This window comes from Coenobita brevimanus, chromosome 57 (assembly GCF_032717465.1).
Source record: "Coenobita brevimanus isolate Jiangsu-jjx chromosome 57, ASM3271746v2, whole genome shotgun sequence".
NCBI classification, from domain to species: domain Eukaryota; kingdom Metazoa; phylum Arthropoda; class Malacostraca; order Decapoda; family Coenobitidae; genus Coenobita; species Coenobita brevimanus.
Genome location: NC_137010.1, coordinates 49,606,484 through 49,627,655, shown reverse-complemented (window position 1 = coordinate 49,627,655; position 21,172 = coordinate 49,606,484). Strand labels below are relative to the sequence as shown.

The following is a 21,172-nucleotide window of genomic DNA, read 5'->3' as shown; positions in this document are numbered from 1 at the left end:
CGTGAAGAGTATGTATGAGGGTGCTAAGGCTGCAATGCGTGTGGATAGTGATTGAGGTGGTTTGGACATGTGGAGAGGATGGGGGATGATAATTGGGTAAGGAAGGTGAGAAGTGTTAATATTGGGGGTGGGGTTATGAGGGATAGACCGAGAAAGACATGGGACGAGGTCATTAAGTGTGACCTTAGGGTTCAGGGACTGAACAGGGAGGCTGCAAGGGATCGTGCAGCGTGGAGAGCCGCCATTAGGTGACCAAGGCCAACACATGCATGCATGTTGGAGCCTTTAAAAACGAAAACGAAACGAAAACGAAAACGACATGGCTGGAATGAAACAAGGATGTGTCATGTCTTCATGGTTGCTCAGTCTGTATATGGATGGGATTAAAAAAGAAATATAAGGTAGGGCAGTGGATGCTGGAGTGGCCCTAACAAGAGAGGGCAGTGTGTGGAAACTCCCTGTATTGTTGTTTGCAGATGATACTGCATTGTTAAGAGATGAAGATAACCTGATAGGCTTGGTGAATGAGTCTGGGAGTGTGTGAGAAATGGAATCTACAGGTGAATGCAGGGAAGAGTAAAGTTACAGCCATCGTGAGAAACGAAATCACTGAATGTACAGTGAGGCTGGATGAGGAGGAAATGGAAAATGTGAGTGCATTTAAGTACCTGGGTAATGTGATGAGTAAGGATGGAAAGTTAGAGGGTGAAGTGCTTGAAAGGGTACAACAAAGAAGAAAAGTTGCTAGTTCCTTGAATGCAGTGAAAAGAAACAGGGAAGTAAGCACGGAAGTGAAAAAGTTACTACATGACAGTAATGTGATACCAACTCTAACATATGGAAGTGAAGCTTGGACCTTGTTGGAGAGATAGAAGTCGAGAGTGAGAGCAGTGGAAGTGACTTACTTGAAAGGGGCATGGGGAGTTACATGGAGAGACACACTGATAAATGAGGAAGTGAAGGAGTGTTGTGATGTGGATGTGATACAATGTGTTTGGAGAAATACAGAGGTGGTTTGGCCATGTAGGCAGGATGGAGAGCAAGGGACTAACGAATAGAATGTATGTGCAGTGGAGGGGAGGAGAGGGAGGGGGGAGGCCAAGGATGAGACGGTGGGATAGAGTGGAGAGGTACAGGAGAGAGGGGGGTGTAAGCTGGGGGTGGAGGGCAGTGAAATGGAAGGGGACAGGGTGACATGGAGGTGATTAGTTTGAAGACATCCCTTACTGGATTAAGGCATCTGGAATAGATAGACAGATCCACACATTCCAAACAAAACATCTGCAATGCGACATACCTGGCTTGTAGTCATCCTCAGATTCTGAATCAGAGCAAAGGATGATTCTACGTCTCTTCTCAGGATTCCCATCACTTTTCTCATGCATCCTTTTCTTGTGTTTGTTGTTGCTAATGTTTTCACTAACATTTTCTTTGCTGCGGTCACTGTCTGAAAGAAATTTTTTTTTTAAATTAATAGTGCCTTCACTGCTTTCCTTCAGACACACATACACACACACACACACACACATGTGCGCGGAGCCAGAGCCAAAGCAAACAGATGTGTCTCAACTACCTCTGCAAACCTTAAATAGTTTTCAGGAATTAGGTCTGTTCTGTCTCCTGTAGTATTCTCTTTAAAGTACTGTCTGTTAATACAGTCTGCCAAAAATGTAAAGAGCCATTGTCTGTAAATATTTGTGTATACATGAATGTTCACAGGAATCTCGATAACAGCTGTTAGTACTGTACCCAACCATCAAACATGACCGACAATGTAAACATTGAAGGACCCAAATTTCCAGGATTTAACAGTGGAACAAGTGTGATTGATTTAGTTAAAATGTTGATTATGAGAATTAGTGAACCAGAAAAGAAAGTGGAGGATCTAGTATCAAGAAACATGCCTGAAAATACCAAAAACACTACACAGAGTCTGATACAGGCCAATGAAACGCCAAACCAGGAGATCGAGAAACTGAAATGAGAAAATATCGAATTAAGGAGAAAATCAGAAGAAAGCAGTAACAAAACGGAGAAGGTGTGCAGTGTGTTAGAAGAGCAAAAGGCAAAGTGGGCAAAGGTGGAGGAAGAACTGAAAAAATTGGTCAGCTTGAGGGAAATCATTTGGGAAGAAAGGGAAATAAACTAGAAAAAATGGAAGAAAATGTAGTGAAAATATTGAAGAAGAAAGAGAAAATAGTAAGAAAAACTACTGAAAGGAAGAGACATGTGGTAATATTTGGAAACAAGGAGGAGGAGGAGGAAAAAGTTAGATCTGCAAGACTCAAGAGAAACTTGAAAGGGTACAACAAGGAAGAAAGGTTGCTGGTTCCTTGAACGAAGTGATAAGAAACAAGGAAATGGGCACGGAAGTGAAAAAGTTACTACATGACAGTATTGTGATACTAACTCTAATGTATGGAAGTGAAGCTTGGACCTTGTTGAAGGGGCACAAGTCAAGAGTGGGAGCTGTAGAAAAGAGTTATTTGAGAGGAGCATGTGGAATCACATGGAGAGACAGATTGACAAACGAGGAAGTGAAGGATCGTTGTGATGTGGATGTGGATGTGATAGGAAGCGTTAGGAGAAACACACTGAGGTGGTTTGGCCATGTGGAGAGGATGGAGAGAGAGAGACTGATGAGAAAAGTGAATGTAAGTGAGGTGGAGGGGGGGAGAGGGAGGGGGAGGCCAAGGATGAGATGGAGAGGTATATGAGAATGGGGGGGTGTGAGCTGGGAGCAGGGCAGTGAAATGGCGGGGGACAGGGCAACATGGAGGCGATTTGTTTGTGGCCACCCCTTACGGGATTAACCCGAGACGTCCCGTCGACATATGGATCCGTTGCAACATTTTGCATTTGCCAGTCCTGACGATGTACTGGTACGTTGCGCAATTGCAAGGTTCATAATTTGCACAATTTTCAATTTTCGCGCGTGATTTTTCGTATGTATACACGGGACACCTTCCTCTATTCCTCTACAAGATGCCAAGCAGGGACAATGCCTTACTCTGTATAAACCTCCCCCCCCCCCTACACGCCATTGTCTCGGCAATTCACCTGTTACCAGTGACCTGGCCAATAAAGACATTCAGGGCCAGAGTGATTCCCCAATCGATGACAATGTGGAGGACAAAGTTTACATAGCATTAGAGGAAGAAACAGTCAGAAATGATGATCAGGTAATGTGGCAAAAGAAGGTCAGGTATGGTGATGAGTTAGTGAGTGAAACAATGCTTATAATGCCTATATTACTGTTTGAAAACCAATATACTCTCGTACTACATATAAATTCGTACCAAGTAAATAAATAAATACCGTTTATGAGTGGTGTGAAATAGTTACCCTCCCACAGAACTCGTTTTCTTTGGTGCCAGCCTGTTAGAAAACCCAGTCAGGTAAGGAGGTACTGCTACCTGGATCGAGTATTTTAAACTTAAGGTGAGCGATTTCTCTATGAATTTTTGATGTTTCTCACCAAAAGCGGAGGCCTTAGGGGAAAAAAAAAAAAAAAAAAAAAAAAAATCGAAAATACCTCGGGATTGGGGGGTGTCGGAGGTGCGAAATAACTCGGGACGTGACGGGTTAAGGCGTCTGGCAATAGACAGACAGATAGATAGAGTGATCCTGAAGGATGCAAGTGGGAAAAAGAAATTGAGGATGTATGGAGGATAGGGCCAAAGGAAGCAAGACCAATGAGAGTTAAGTTGTCATCAGAAAGTGTAGTAAACGACATTCTTAAAGTGGCCTGGAGGCAGGGATGGAAAATATTATAGTAAAAAAGGATCTGAATAATGAAGAAAGAGAAGTTTTAAACTTCTTGAGGGAACGAGTGAAGGAAAAAAATGACAGAAGGACAGGGGAAGAATGTAAAAATTTATTTTGGAGAGTGATGGATATGAAAGTAGGGAAGTGGTTATGTGAGGAACTAGAAGTGAAGGAAACAAAGGGGATGGATATGAAAATGAAAAAGGGAAGAATGAGTAAAGATAAAACTGGACAGTAGGACAGAATTGTGGAAGCAATGAAGAAAGTCAAATTGGGGAAAGCCCCAGGAACTGATGAAGTGTGTGGCGAAATGCTCAAGTATGGGGGAGAGATAGTAGTAGAATGGATGTGGAAGATGTGCAGATTGGCCTGGCAGAAAGGTAGGGTCCCGGAGGATTGGAAATCAGGTATAATTATTCCCATGTACAAAGGAAAAGGGGAAAAAGAAGTGTGTGGTAATTATAGGGGCATTTGTCTTATTAGTGTAATAGGCAAAGTATACAGTAGGATACTTATTGACAGAGTTAGGGAAATAACAGAGGAATTAGTTGGAGAAGAACAGAGAGGCTTTAGGAAGGGAAGAGGTTGTGTAGATCAGATATTCATTCTTAGATCTGTAGTGGAAAAGTTTCTAGAGAAGGGAAAGAAGTTGCATGAGGCCTTCATGGATTTGAAGAAAGCATATGACAGGGTGGATAGACAAGGATTGTGGAAAGTATTAAGAATATATGGAGTAGATGGGAAGTCGTTGAATGCTGTGAAGAGTATGTATGATGGTGCTAAGGCTGCAGTGCATGTGGATAGTGAACTGAGTCAATATTCCTCTTTGAAGGTTGGGTTGTAACATGGATGTGTCATGTCTCCATGGTTGTTCAATCTGTACATGGATGGGGTAATAAAAGAGATACAAGGTAGGGCAGCGGATACTGGAGTGGCCCTAGTGAGAAAGGGCAGTGTTTGGAAACTCCCTGTATTGTTGTTTGCTGATGATACTGAGTTGTTGAGTGAAGATGAGGGGGAGTTGCAAGGCTTAGTGGATAAGTTTGGGAGAGTGCGTAAGAAACGGAATCTAAAGGTGAATGTAGGGAAGAGTAAAGTGATGGTCTTTGAGAGAGGTGAAGTTAGTGAATGTACAGTGGAGTTGGATGGTGAGGAAACGGAAAATGTGAGTGCGTTTAAGTACTTGGGGAGTGTGAAGAGTAATGATGGAAGTTTGGAGGGTGAAGTGCCTGAAAGGGTACAACAAGGAAGAAAGGTTGCTGGTTCCTTGAAAGCAGTGATAAGGAACAGGGAAGTGAGCACGGAAGTAAAAAAGTTACTACATGACAGTATTGTGATACCAATTCTAATGTATGGAAGTGAAGCTTGGACGTTGCTGGAAGGACACAGTGAGTAAGGATGGAAGTTTGGAGGGTGAAGTGCTTGAAAGGGTACAACAAGGAAGAAAGGTTGCTGGTTCCTTGAAAGCAGTGGTAAGAAACAGGGAAGTGAGCATGGAAGTAAAAAAGTTACTACATGACAGTATTGTGATACCAACTCTAACATATGGAAGTGAAGCTTGGACGTTGTTGGACGGACACAAGGCAAGAGCGAGAGCAGTGAAAATGAGTTATTTAAGAGGAGCCTGTGGAGCCACATGGAGAGACAGGTTGACAAATGAGGATAAAAAGGAGCGTTGTGGTGTGGATGTGATAGGAAGAGTTAGGAGAAACACATTGACGTGGTTTGGCCATGTGGAGAGGATGGAGTCAGACAGACTGACGAGGAGAGTGTATGTGAGGGGGAGAGGGAGGGGGAGGCTGAGGATGAGATGGAGGGATGGAGTGGAGAGATATATGAGAGAGGGGGGTATGAGTTGGGAGCAGGGCAGTGAAATGGCAGGGGACAGGGCGACGTGGAGGCGATTTGTTTGTGGCCACCCGGTACGGGATTGAGGTGTCTGGCAATAGATAAATAGATAATTTAGATACACGCATATCTTCAAATATCTGCATGTCTTCCACTGCCACCCTGCTTTCACTAGCAGATCAGATGATTGTTGTTATAAACTTACGATGTACCTGGTGAGGTGCAATAACTCCATGCTCCTTGTGCATGACTGTGTGCATATCTAACCCACTGAATGCTTTCTTTACTGTTATTTATGAATTATTTATGATACAGCACACTTATCAAAGTCTGCATTCTTGCAACCTTGTAGGGATATCAAAATCTTAAATAATGATCCAATACATGTGTGGGCATGCATATGTGTGTGTAATGAGTGGAAAAAGGTGTTGGAGGATAATATTTACAGCCATTACATCATAATTTACTCAATTGTCAATTGAACAGTGTTTTAACAGTGACAAAGATCACATACAAAAAATATTTTAAGAGACTGCTGCCTACCAACAAATCAGCTTTTGTTACATGTGAGTAAACATCGTCAACTAATGACACCTGACAAGTGCTGATGTGTGGTTAAGGGATATTTACCGTATTTTCACTTGCCAAAGAACTAGAGAATCTTATCACACAGCTTTGTATCGTCATAGCCATATACTGCACTGTTGAGTTTCCAATGTCATGACAGTCTTTCAGAAAAAACATACAAAGACTTATTAACTTATTTCAGTCAGCAACTTACAGAACTTCTGAATGTTATCATATTTCATGTCATACATGTGTATGCATATATATCAGTGTATGCTCTACAGGCAGGCTTGGATGAGGTCGAGAAGGATAGATTCTGGGATGGCCTTAATATGTGTAGTAAGTGGTATGGGAGATGATGAGATTGTAGTTTTGGGAGGAGACTTAAATGGTCACATACGTGAAGCAGCTCAATGATATGAAGGAATACATGGGGGATGTGCATGTGGTACAAGAAATGAGGAAGAGGAAAGGATGCTCGAGTTTGGGGGGACATTGAACAGGACCGTGTGCAGGGGAAAAGAGAAAGTTGATTACCTATGAGTCTGGGGGAAACAGCAGCCATATAGATATTTCATGGTAAAGAGGGATCATAAGAGGTTAATGTGGGATGTTAAAGTTATAAGGAACGAGGAGTGTGTGCAGCAACACAAAATATTGGTATGTGACATGATGCTTAAGGAGCGTGTGATGAAAAAGAGGACCTATGCACCTTGGAAGAAAATATGGAAGTTGAAAAACCAAGCAGTAAGGGATGCCTTCTAAAGTGAGATGAATAGAGTGGTGACTGAATAGAGGGATATTGATGGAAGTGTTAATGGACTGTACAGAGACCTCAAAAACAGCCTCTTGAGAGCTACTGATTCAGTGTGTGGATGGACAAGAGGCCCTCCCAACACATAAAGTAACTTGGTGGTGTGATGAAGGTGTAGAAACTGCAGTTAAGGAGAAAAGAAGACTTTTCTGGAAGTGGAGAAAGGGTGGTAGAAAAAAGGAATACTTGGCTGCCAAGCCTAGGGCTAGAAGAGAGGTTTACTGGGCAAAGTCTGAAATTCAGAGGCTTCTACTTGATAGCCTACATTGTGTGGAAAGGAAGAATATGATATTTAAGGTGGTAAATCAGATGAAAAGGGAAAATAAGGATATCATAGGTGAGCAGTGTGAAGAACAATGAAGGATAGGTAGTGATGAATAGTGGGGATATTAAAAAACATCAGGCGACAGCACTACAACCGGTTGTTGAATGAGGAGTTTGACTGGGACTGGGAAGGTTTGGAGCCAGCAGATCCAGTGTCTGGTCCTTGGTCTTTGATTGACAATGCTACTGTGAGCAGGGCAAAAGGCAGGATGGAGGTGGGGAGGGCAGCAGGTGTGTTTGGGTTGACTGCTGAAATGTTGAAGGCCTCAAAGACATATAGGAGTAGGGTTAGTCACTCATTTGACAAATTCGATTATATATGAGCGTGTTGTTCCAGATGATTGGTTGAAGTGTGTAACTGTAAATGTGTACAAGGAGAAGGGTGATGCCCTGGAAAGAGGAAATTACAGAGGCATACAGATTTTGGACAAAATAACGAAGGTAATGGAAAGAGTTCTAGAAGGTATGATTAAAGAAAGTGTGAATAATGATAAGATGCAGTTTAGGTTTATGCCAGGCAGAGGGACCACTGTTGCCATATTCACTGTTCAACAGCTTAAGGATAAATACAGTAATCCCTGTACTTTCCGGACGCCCACTTTCCAGACATTGTGGGCCTGGACCTTCAGAACCCCAAAATGGCCCAAAATAGAAAAAAAATCCCCCAAAAAATCCAAAATTTTTCCCACCCGTAATTTGAAATTGCTGCGTGGCGCTGCACGGCACCAAACAGCTGTTTACACCATGGCCCCTTCACCCCTTCCTTCCTCCCCCTTCCCCCCTCCCCAGTCACGGTTGCCATTTGGAATTTTTCATTACCAAATGTAGGCCAATTTGGTACTGAAAAGTTCGTTTTTTAGTGAATCAGCATGATCCATTACCAAACAGATTTTTCACATGTATAAAGATGTAGAGAATGGAGATGGTAGACTGTCTGCTATCTTTGATTAATCTGCTACCATACATAGTGCAAAAATAAACATGCTGCTGATTATAAGGAGAGTGATTACCTCCATTGTACACATAATTAGTGAAGAATAAATTCTTCCTTTAAGAATCTGATAATGAAAAGTTAAATTTGGTAATGAAAGTTGAGGAGTTTTGTAATATGGCTAAGTTCAGATCTGGCAACCCTGTCCCCAGTTACTGCCTAACCTTCGTTCAGGGAAGACGTCCATCATAATGGATGCTGCATGTGCTCGTTTTTCTACAAATAAACAATGAATAAACTGCAATACCTCGCCTTTATACCACATGGGAATTTACAGTGTTGTGCAGTGTTAAGAAATTAGAATTTAGAGTGCAAAGGATTAAGTGTGGAGTGCAGAGTGGCAGTTGAAACTGGCAGCTGAAACTGGTGTGGTTCAATTAAAAAGAATCTGCAGTGTTAAACAATTATAACTCACAGTGCAAAGAATTATGTGTAGCACAACACTGGATTACTGTACGTGCCTCAAGAGCATTTTCACAACTAACAGAGCCTTAGAGGAGGCGGCCACAGACGTATTGTAAGTACAGTACCCTGTACACTGCTAGACCTAAGTATTTTCCATATTTCTAATTCCCCTTTCTCTGGTTTCTTTTCATTTATTTCAAGCTTTATGTCCATTATTGGTATGAATAGGGTCTTTAACAGGTTTAAATAAGTGCTATGCATGTCCAGTAGGGAGTTATTTAGGTGGCTTTCAATGTTAGGCTGGGTTAGGATCATAAGTACCAGTTCAGCAGTCAGAGGCCCACTTTCCGGACGGGACCACTTTCCGGACATGCCTTTGGCTCTATTGCATCGGATAGTGAAGGGATTACTGTATATAGGAAAGAAAAGGGAACACTACTTTGTTTTTATTGATTTGGAGAAGGCCTTTGACAGGGTGGTGGTGAAGTGGGCAAAGAGGAAGCTTGGGATCGAGGAGTGGCTGGTTAGGGTGGTTATGGCCATGCATATGGGTGCTTGCACCCAGGCAAGAGTGAACGGAGTTTTGAGTGAGGAGTTTTCCATGAATGTTGGTGTGCATCAGGAGGTCAGCCTTGAGCCCCTTGTTTATTAAAATACTTGAAGCCCTCTCATGTGACATTAGAAATGGACTTCCGTGGGAGATGTTGTATGCTGATGATTTGGTGTTGACTCAGAGAATGAAAGGGAGCTGGAGGAAAGACTTAGGAAATGGAGAGATGGTATGGGGCACAAGGGCTTAAGAATAAATGCATATAAAACAAAAGTGATGTTATCTAGGGCTGGGGGCAGTACTGTCAAAGTAGAGGGGGAGTGACCATGTGCAATTTGCCACAATGGCGTGGGAAGTAATTCCATCAGCAGCGTTTGTGATAAGTGGGTGCATAAGAGATGCAGAGGTATTAGAGGCAGACTGTGAGATAACGCTGATTTCACGTATGTGGTGTGTCAGGGACAGCATGTGGAGATTGCAAGGTGTGCAAGGGCTGAACCTGCTGGTGAGTCTTTTGAGTGTGTGGAAAAGTTTTGTTATTTGGGAGACATATTATGTGGTGGAAGTGAGGCTAGCTCTGTGGCTAGAGTGAGAAGTGATTGGAAGAAGTTCAGGGAGCTGTTGCCTCTCCTGACACTGAGAGGACTCTCCCTCCATGCTAAGAGATTTTTGTATGTGGCATGTGTTAGGAGTGTAATGCTGTATGGTTGTGCGAACTGGGCAGTAATGGAAGAGGATATTCACAGGCTGAAACATACAGAAATGGCAATGATTAGGTGAATGTGCAGTGAGTCCCTGAGTGCAAAGCCTGGGGGTGCTAGGTTTATGTTGGAAGAGTTGAGAGGTAAGCTGGGACAGGAGCGTAAAGTATTGGTGCTGTGATGAAGTAAGGTAGACTGAGATGGTCTGGGCACGTGGAGAGGATGCGGGATGATAATCGAGTGCAGAAAATGAGAAGTGTTAATGTTGAGGGTAGGGCAGCGAATGGCAGACTGAAAAAGACCTGGGACAAGGTCACTGAGTGTGACTTCAGGGATAAAGGACTAAATAGGGAAGCTGCCAGAGATCGAGCAGCATGGACAGCCGCCATTTGGTGACCAAGGCCAACACATGCAAGCATGTTGGAGCCTTTAAAAACAAAACAAAATGACATGGCCGTGCTTCCATCATCACAATCATCTCAGAACATCCGCACACACTATGTTCTTGGGGCTGGACTGTTATGTTATATACTTTTTTCACAACACTGTTCATTTCTCAACTCTGTGATCATCTAATTTGGAAATGAATTTAGAGAATGAAAATGGCAATGATTTTATGAAATATGGTATGGTATATGGTAAATACTTTTATATGAATCAACTTGAGTCACAACTAGATATAGGTAGGTCCCATTATATGACCATTCGACATACTAGAAACCAATGATACTACATGAGTAAATTAGCGACTGTTTTCAGTATACTATCTCGAAAATCCAATGATTCAACATTCAGACTGGGGCGAGGTGGGATGATTCTAACTCAGTCATCCCAGCAAACGCAGTCGCTGCCGTTTTCTCTCAAACCTTGGAGAGAAATAGTGGGACTGCTCAGCTGACAACCGCCAGCTTCCCGCCTCCAACACAACATTACCACCAATAGATGAGTGTTATGCATGTTTTGTATGTTTAATTAATGTGCAGTCATGTTATCTGCAAACTATTTGCTCTTTCAGGTTGCCTTCTCTACAGTTCAATAATACAGATATGTTTGTTGCATTTGGTATTGTATATTTTAGCTCACAAACTTACCTTTGATTAAGGTCTCTGAACCCAACCAATATTTTATCATTAGTTACGTGTTTCATTATACGAGAATTCATTATACGACTACGTCAAATGGAACCAAACTGCCCGTATCTCGGGACCTCCCTGTAATCTGTAATCACTAGATTCTGCAACTTTTCTGCCAAGCTTGCCAGCAACACTGGGGGAGTCCAAGCAGAACAAACACGGAGGGGTGACCAAGTAAGAAAGTGCGGGAAGGAACAATGGATCATGTGGAGCCCCATCAATGTTTTCTAGCAATTCTCTGATGTTTTTAAGAATACAGCCGAACCCGGCAACAGCAAATCCCACAAAGAGGTAAGAACTACTGTATTACTGCACCTTCGTAAGCGCCACCATTTCAATATTCTATTTCATTTACTTACAGTATTGTACAGGAAGTTCAAGCCAACTTAGAAATGCAGTTAAAACATAAGAGCATGGTGAAAAGATAACTGATTAGCATTGAGGTAACTCTCAATTCACCCATTTATACTTTCACTCAATGCTCCTGCTGAAGAGGTACCCTGATATAATGATCCCCTGGTTACAGTGCACTTGGTTATCATGGTTTGTGTTATCACTGTGTGAAGATCTGCACTCAAGCTGTTATAGCACATTTTTCAGCTAAAAAACATCATTCTTACGTGCCTGAGCTGGGCTGGGCCAGAGACTCACAAACACAGACACTCACACATGCTTCCCATGCACTGGCCTGGCACATCAGCCCATGACATCATCCAACCATTCCAAGTGAGGGCCGAACCCGGGACTCGCAAGCATACGCACTCACATATATCTCGTGCACACTGACCTGTCCCATTAGACCATGACATCATCGCACAAGCAAATTGTTTCCAATGGCCAGGACCTTTTCTTTAGCTGTGAAGGTTCATTTTCACTGGCCTGAACCATCACACGTGGGATAGAAGGTGAGTTTCACAGTTTTCAACAACCCACAGTCATGAATAACAAGGCTTGTGTGCTTGGGCCATTTTTTTACTATTTCTTATATATAACTTCTGACCATAATGGTCGAGGCCTCCATGCAACCTAACCCACCATCACTTCCTGTCCCCAAAGCTGGAGAGGAGGGGGGAGGGAAAGCAGCGACTGACATAGGGGGAAAAATTTGAAATAGTTACACACGTCGATGACAGCAAATCAAAACAAGCAGTGACCAAGAACTTTCATATCAACAAGTCAACTGTTAGAGGCATCAAGAAAATGAAGGATCACATTACAGTACTATATATATGGAACTAGCCAAACAAAAGGAACTGCCCAAGCTCACAGGAGACCTAATCAGCTACTACTGGAAGACAACACTTTTTGGTTTGGTAAGTGCAGAGACAGGCAAGATGGAATATACCTGTAGAGATAAAAGATATGACAGACACCAACAAGCACCTCTGCCAGAACTCACTCACAACTGGGAGGTGGCAAACCCACCCACACTCATTGCTCTGTAAGGCTGGTTAGATAGCTTTAACCCCTCCGTGGCCACCAGTGTCGAATGACGTTTAGCTGATCAATGGCTGCAGGTGTCGTTTGAGCATGGCTTATAAGAAACTGCAAAAGTTTTTGGGAAGTGAACGAACATTCTGAACGTCTTCACACTGACCTACACTACTGTATACTCCCATAAACCTCATCAAGCAGTTCAAAGCCTGCTGCTGTGATAAGTGGATTTTCGATTTTTTCGCTCCTAGCCATGCCAAAACAAGCACAACTACACCCATTATCTCGACCCAAGCAGAACTTATCTTTGTCCTCTCTTGCAAACACACACAACCACTTGTTTACGATCATGAAGTAATACAGGCACATACAAAAAAGACACGATAATAAGTGAAAAATACATTTTTGTCTTGGTATCTTTACCTATTTGCTCAGGTTTGCTGTAATGGTTTGGATCATTTGATGCAGTGAAACTTGTAGAAAACTGTGAAAACCTTCGGGAAGTGAACGAAAATCTGGGACATGAGACTGACCTTGACTTCACCCTCACACATATCATCTGTCAGTTCACCACCCGCTGTCATGACTAGTGGATGTACGATTTTTTCACTCGTGGCCATGCCTAAAAACACATAGTTACACTCATTATCTCAACCCAGACAGAAGATACAATCTTTTTCTTCCCTTGCAAAACACATACAACCACCCTGTTTACGAGACAGCAATATATATTGCGAAAATAACAAGGTAAAATGATAAAGACGAAGGTAAAATGATAGAGAAAGATGAACATGTTATTATAGAAAAAATACGTTTCCCCCCGTCTGTAAACTTATTTCTTTCTGCTTTGTATCTGTATTCGTAATAATTAGACTTATTCTTAGGTCTGAAACTGCATTACGATTCTATTTTTAGCCATGCTCGTGGTGTGGGAGCTCGAAGTTGCGACTCAACTTCTGCATTGCTAATCGGATCTGACCCTCCACTTTATTCTCCTGTGGCAGAGTCTAACCTTGGAGGACATGCAGTTTTCTCATTTAGGATCGAAAATTCAACTCTCGCTCCCTTTTCCAAGCATGGGCACAATGATAACGTAAAAAATAACTTGAAACTACCATAAAAATATTTCATATCAAAATGGTGAAAGAGTATCCATAACAATTTTTTTTCCAGCCATTCCTAACAGATTATGTACTGAAATCATTCGATATCATCATATCTCATATGTGCACAACATTTCAGCAACATTCGTATTGTTTTGGAAGGTTAAAAAAAAAAAAAAAAAAAAAAAAAAAAAAACCCTGCCCAGTTGCGTTGCGGCAGCGCCCCTGGGTGGCGGATATCAGTTGCCGATATTTCTGCAACTTCCGCGCTCCATTGCAAGCCATAAAATGCATCTAGGAAGCTGGGATTTGCACTGTTAGGTGCATCTGAACTTTCTCTTCAATAAGGCAAGAAAATAAAATCAATTTTCATAACTTAAAAAAAATGGCCACGGCGTCGGCCTGGCGTGCACTGAAAATTCCGGGCCTTCGGCCATGGAGGGGTTATAACCTGCCACAAAGTTAAGAATGTGTAAATTTCAAGTGAGGCTGCAAGTGCCAATCATGTTAGTGCCAGGGCATATCCAGAATTCCTAGGTAACATAACAGAACCTGAACAGTACATCCAAGATCAAAATTTTAACATGCACAAAGCTGTTTCTCTCTCTCTCTCTCTTCCTTCTATCTAAGCCCAAGAGGACATTCATCATAAAGATGTCTGCCAAGGCTGCAAGACAGAAAAATCATCAAGGAGCATCTTATTTTACTCTTTACGACCAATGCCATTGGGTCTTGTACAATGAAGTCTACAATTACCCATCATGCAATTCAGCCCAGATCCTATAAACACAAAGCTCTGACAAACTTGAGTGTTCACTGGCTAACTGTAAAACTGCCTGGATGTCTGGGAAACTGCCACTGGAATGCTTCAACATCAAGTTTGTCCTAAATGCACAGGTTCTTGTGAGGCAAATAAAATCTGACTGAACAATCTCTTGTTGCCTGACAATGTACCTGGCCATTCTCCACTCCTTCAATCAAAGCATCCAAATGTGTGAGTGGAATTTCTACCTTATAACACCACCTCCCTTATCCAGTGACTACACATAGGGATTATTTCATGAGTGAAAGCAGCAGTTCAAAAAAAATGTGCCTTGCAACCAATGATAACATGGAGATACTGCTTGAGGAGGAGGAGGAGGAGGAGGAGGATTACAAAGGATTACATAGGAAAGCAAACAGCAACAGACCTTATGGTCCTTTCGAGGCAGCTTGTTACAGAGAAAACTATGACTACATGATCCAACTCTACATGCTGAAGGATAAGGATAGTAAAGCAAGAAGGCTCCCCCACCACCAAACCCTCCAGGAAAAAGTGAGAAAAACCACCATGCAGCATGGAAAAACTGACATGGAAATTTCATAGGAAAAACTGGAAAGGAAGTCACATTCTATAATACTTTGTCTATAAGCTACCCGATTGAGTAACTTGAAAGATAAAGTAATTAAATAAACTAATAGTTACGGCATGACATTATAAACCGGTACATTGAGTTTATGGGAAGTCTGTTGACATAACGTGGAAACTGCACAGTGTGGATGTTTAGGGGTGGTGTGGCAGCCTTGCCTGGCACTTTTGAGGAGGAGGAGGAGGATTACACACAGGATTACACAGGAAAGCAAGCAACAGACCTTGTGGTCCTTTCAAGGCTGCTTGTTACAGAGAAAACTATGACTACCAGATCTAACTCTACATGCTGAAGGATAAGGATAGTTAAGCAAGAAGGCTCCCCTGACCACCCAAAAAAGTGAGAAAAACCACCATGCAGCATGGAAAAACTGACATGGAAATTTTATAGGAAACACTGGAAAGGAAAAGTCACATTCTATAATACTTTATCTATAAGCTACCCAATTGAGTAACTTGAAAGAGAAAATAAACAAATAAAATAATAGTTACGGCATGACATTATAAACCGGTAAGCAACGTTGGGTCTGGTTAGTACTTGGATGGGTGACCGCCTGGGAACACCAGATGCTGTTGGCATCCCTGCGTGTCAAGTGGGGTTGGTGGATGATTAGTGCCCCTCCCTGTAAAACAATTAACTCTAAGCCCTTGACCACCCCGTTTGGGATACATGGCGTCTGGCAATGAATGAATGAATGAACATTGAGTTAATGGGAAGTCTGTGGACATAACGTGGAAGCTACACACTACATGGTGTGGATGTTTAGGGATGGTGCGGCAGCCTTGCCTGGCGCTTTTAAGGTAGGCAGCAGTCAGTCAGGCCCTAGCTCCGTTCGCTCCACTGAGACAAGGAACTCTCCCATGTGGGACAAGTACACAAGTTTCATCCTGAAGCAGTGACCCCTGGTGCATTAAAAAAAATCCCAATGGTGGTCACTTGACTAACAGGGACCCTCAGTGATCCACAGCCCATCACAGGTCGAAAGTAAGAGTAGTGACCGTTAACTCAGGGTTATCTGTGAAGATCCTAATCTGTGATGATATTGCTTTCTTTGCATTGGGGAGATTGAAAAATATATAAGATGGGTGTCTTAGATAAAAGGGGACTGCACAGTGTGGATGTGCAATGCACAGAGTGGATGTTTAGGGGTGGTGCAGCAGCCTTGCCTGGCGCTTTTTAGGTAGGCAGCAGTCAATCAGGCCCTAGCTCTGTTCACTCCACTGAGACAAGGAACTCTCCCATGTGGGACAAGTACACAAGTTTCCTCCTGAAGCAGTGACCCCTGGTACATTAAAAAAATCTTGATGGTGGTCACTTGACTAACAGGGACCCTCAGTGATCCACAGCCCATCACAGGTCGAAAGTAAGAGTAGTGACCGTTAACTCAGGGTTATCTGTGCAGATCCTAATCTGTGCTTACTGTATATTACCTCATTTGCTTTGGGTAAATCGAAAAACATATAATGACGTGACGTGACGCTATGTTAAGTTTACGGAGTGTCCTGCAGACACGAGGGGACGTCACAGTGTGGATGTTTAGGGGTGGTGCAGCAGCCTTGCCTGGTGCTTTTAAGGTAGGCAGCAGTCAATCAGGCCCTAGCTCTGTTCACTCCACTGAGACAGGGAACTCTCCCACATGGGACAAGTACACAAGTTTCATCCTGATGCAGTGACCCCTGGTACATTAAAAAAAATCCCGATGGTGGTCGCTTGACTAACAGGGACCCTCAGTGATCCACAGCCCATCACAGGTCGAAAATAAGAGTAGCGACTGTTAACTCAGGGTTATCTGTGCAGATCCTAATCTGTGCTTATATTGCTTTGTTTGCACTGAATAAATTGAAAAATGTATAATAACGTGACGCAACACTATGTACGGGTACGTTGTTTACGGGGTGTCTTGTAGACAAAAGGGGCATGAACTTACATGTACCATAGCTATAAAAGCAAGTTATTCGGACAGAAAAAGAGTCAGCTGAGGATTCTCGTGCAAATACTTGTCTAAAATGCTTTTGAATGTCTCAACTGAGATACTGTTCACTGTATCTGAGGGTAATCTGTTCCAGATATTTACAACTCTGTTAAAGAATAAGTATTTTGCTTCGTGGGAGGAGGAGGAGGAGGAGGAGGAGGAGGATTGCCTCCATAATAAGGTCAAGTGAAGTTTGGATCCAGTGTGCAAAAAAATGGGATTGGAGAAATGGAGTTGTTTACCAAAAATTTTCAACATTTACTACATCAGTTTAAAAATCTGTTTATGTATTATTTACATGTTTCAAGTTAAAAGTGGTTCAGAACTATCTGCACCAATCACACACACACACACACACACACACACACACACACACACACACACACGCACATGCATGCATGCAGGCCAAAATAGTACCTTGCTATGCACTTGTGCCACTGGAGTCCCCCCGACCAACTTACCAACTGTGAAACAATCAGTGAAACAACGACGGATGTCATCGACGTACAGTTCGCCCAATACATGGCATAGGCCCTACTGTATGGTAGCCTAGGCTACCTATACCTTGTTATAATGACTTGTGTATGATATGTAGGTGGTATTATAACAATAATAACTACAAATAGGTCATAGTGAAATTACCACGTTGAGCAGGGTTACTTCACCGCAAGACACTTTTTCTAAAAAATCTATGGCATGGGCCAATTCTTCTTATTATTTTTTTTATAAAGACGATTATAGGTATCATTAGCAGATGGACTGACTGTATAGATAAAGCAATAAAAATGTCAATATTCCATATGTGGTGGTTTTTAATTAGCAAAAACCACCGTTCACAGCAAATTTACCCCATTTTACCTTAAAATAACTAATGGGTGCAGGCATTTCATGCTTATTTTGACAGCGTTATTTAAGTACATAAACCACACGGCCTCCACACTTAAACACCACCAGTACACAGTACCCTTACTCTCAACCAGATGCTTCAATTCATATTCTCTCTCTCTTTCTCTTTTCCCACTCACCCACTTATTATTATGAACCTCTGATGATTCTGAGTAAGACTATTATGCCAAACAGTGTCAAGGTAACAACATTCTTTCACACATAATCAGGTAAAACAATGAATAAAATTTTCAATAAAAGTACAGTAATTGTAATGTTTCTTCTGTCCTTATCGAATATAGCGATCTCAACAGTAAATGTTGGCATCGGTTCGGTATAAAAAAAAATCAGCGATATATCGGTAACTAACATTAGTAAGTTTCTCTGAACTGCCTGCTTGTATTCCATCTATCTATCTATTGCCAGACGCCTTAATCCCGTAACATAAGGGGTGGCCACAAACAAACTGCCTCCATGTCGCCCTGTCCCCCACCATTTCACTGCCCAGCTCCCAGCTCACACCCCCTTCTCTCATATACCTCTTCACTCCATCCCTGAATCTCATCATTGTCCCCCCCCCCCTTCACCTCACTTATGTACACTCTCCTTGTCAGTCTCTCGCTCTCCATCCTCTCCACATGGCCAAACCAACTCAGTGTGTTACTCCTAACGCTTCCTATCACATCCACATCAACACCACAATGCTCCTTCACTTCCTCATTTGTCAGTTTGTCTCTCAATGTGACTCCATTTGCTCCTCTTAAATAAACGCTTGTATTCCTCTTCCATTATGATGGGCTTTTAGTACCCATCTGGTAGTGTATTCTCACCCCTTTCTTTTGTTTTCCAATGAAATAGTTAACCATTACTCTCAGTCCTTCACATATGCAACAGTTCAACTCTGGAACTGTCCTCCAAAGTCTGTATTTTCCTCTACCTATGATCCACAGTCTTTTAAATGCACTGAGCCAAGAATATCAAAATAAACAGATTCTCTCTCCCCCCTCCCGCTCTTTAATGAACAACTTCGCAGACTTTTGTTTTCAATTTCAAAGGCTCCAACACGCTTGCATGTGTCGGCCTTGCCCACCAAGTGGTGGGTCTCCATACTGCTTGACCACCTGCTGCCTCTCTATTCAGTCCCTCATCCCTGAGGTCACGCTCAATGGTTTTATCGCAGGGCTTTTTCGGTCTACCTCTCGCAACCCTACCCTCAACGCTAACCTTCTCACTTTCTGCACCCAACTGTCATACCTCATCCTCTCCACATGTCCAAACCACCTCAATCTACCCATCCTTATCACAACAACAATACACTGCAGTCCCATCCTACCTCTTAACCCTTCCATCATAAACCTTGCTCCCAAGGCCTCACACTCAAGGATGCATTGGACATCCATCTAATCATTGTAATTTCTGTACATTTGGGCCTGCAAATATCCTCTTCCTTTACAGCCCAGGTCTCATTATCATACAGCATTACATTCCACATAGAAAGATTCTTTAGCACAGAGGGAAAGCCCTCTCAATGTCACGAGGGGCAACAGCTCCCTCAACTTTCTCCAACCACTTCTCACTCTATCTACAGAGACAGTTCCAGCCGTACCTCCAGTGCTTAACATGTCTCCCAGAAAACAAAACTCTTCCACACACTTGAGAGACTCACCAGCAAGATCAGTATTTTCATGTCTGACTAACTTCACATGCTCTCTCCGACGCAATACACACGTGAAATCAGCATTATCTCATAGTCTACCTCTAAGACCACTACATCCCTTGTGCACCCACTTATCACACACACTACACAAGATGGAATTACTTCCCATGTCCTTGTGGCAAGTCACACATGGCCACTCTCCCTCTTCTCTGACAGTACCACTACCAGCTCTAGATACAATCAGTCTTTGGCTTCCTTCTTTAAACAATAAATACAGCAATCCCTCCACTATCCGACATAACAGAGCCAAAGGCATGTCCGGAAAGTGGTCCCATCCGGACAGTGGGCCCCAGCCTCCTGGACTTGTACTTATGGACCCTAACCTAGCCTGTCACAGAAAAACACCTATACAACTCCCTACTGGACATGCATAGCACCTATTTAAACCTATTTAAGACCCTTTCACACCAATAATGGACATAAAGCATGAAATACATGAAAAGGAACCAAAGAATGAGGAATTAGAAGTGACTGTACCTTAGCCAGGGTACTTACAGCACGTCTGTGGCTGCCATCTCTAAGGCATTGGCAGTGGTGAAAATGCTCTTGAAGCATGTACAGTAATCTAGTGTTGTGCTGCACTTAATTCTTTGCACTGTGAATTATAATTGTTTAACACTGCACATTGTTCTTAACTACATCACGCCAGTTTCAATTGCCAATTTGCACTCCACAGTTAATCCTTTGCACTCTAAATTCTAATTTCTTAACACTGCACAACACTGTAAATTCTCATGTGGTCTTGTGGCAAGGCACTGCAGGTTATCCACTGTTTATTAAAAAAAAAGAGCACATGTGGCATCCACTGCAATAAGCATCTACTCGCAATCGAAGTTAGGCCGTAACTGTTGGTGATGGGGAAACAGGGCTGCCAGGTTGCAATGGTCACATTACCAAGCTCCTCAATTTTCATTACCAAATTTACCAAATTCGTAAAGCTAGCATTTATTCTTCACTAATTATATATCTATCTACCTATAACCCGACGCCCTAATCCCGCAAAGGGTGGCTGCAGACAAAATGCCTCCAAGTCGCTCTGTCACCCACCATTTGACTACCCCCCCCAACTCACCCCCCCTCCCTCATATACCTCTCAACTCCATCCCTCCACCTCATCCTCGATCTACCCCTCCCTCTCCCTCCCTCCACCTCACATACATACACCCTCTTAGTCAGTCTTTCATTCTCCATTCTCTCCACATGTCCAAACCACCTCAGTGTATTTCTCCTAATCTTCTCAACCACATCCACATCCACCCCACAACATTCCTTCACTTCTTCGTTTGTCAACCTGTCCCTCCATGTCACTCCACATGCTCCTCTCAAGTAACTCATTTCCACTGCTCTCACTCTTGACTTGTTCCCCTCTTGCAAGGTCCATGCCTCGCTTCCATACGTCAGGGTAGGGATCACAATACTATCATGCAGTGACTTCTTAACTTACATACTCACCTCCCTATTTCTCATCACTGCTTTCAGTGAACCAACAACCTTCCTTCCCTGCTGTACCCTTTCACACACTTCATCCCCCAAAGTTCCATCCTTACTCAT

At 42.7% G+C, this 21,172-nt stretch overlaps 1 protein-coding gene across 1 annotated transcript in view; it reads right to left on the bottom strand.

Moving 5' to 3' along the window:
• Msh6 (DNA mismatch repair protein Msh6) overlaps positions 1 to 21,172 on the bottom strand; it is a 746,240-nt gene that overhangs the window by 649,666 nt on the left and 75,402 nt on the right. Inside the window, exon 3 of the mRNA XM_080274091.1 lies at positions 1,298 to 1,447. Within this exon, the coding sequence (XP_080130217.1) occupies positions 1,298 to 1,447 (150 nt within the window). The remainder of the gene's footprint in view (positions 1 to 1,297; positions 1,448 to 21,172) is intronic.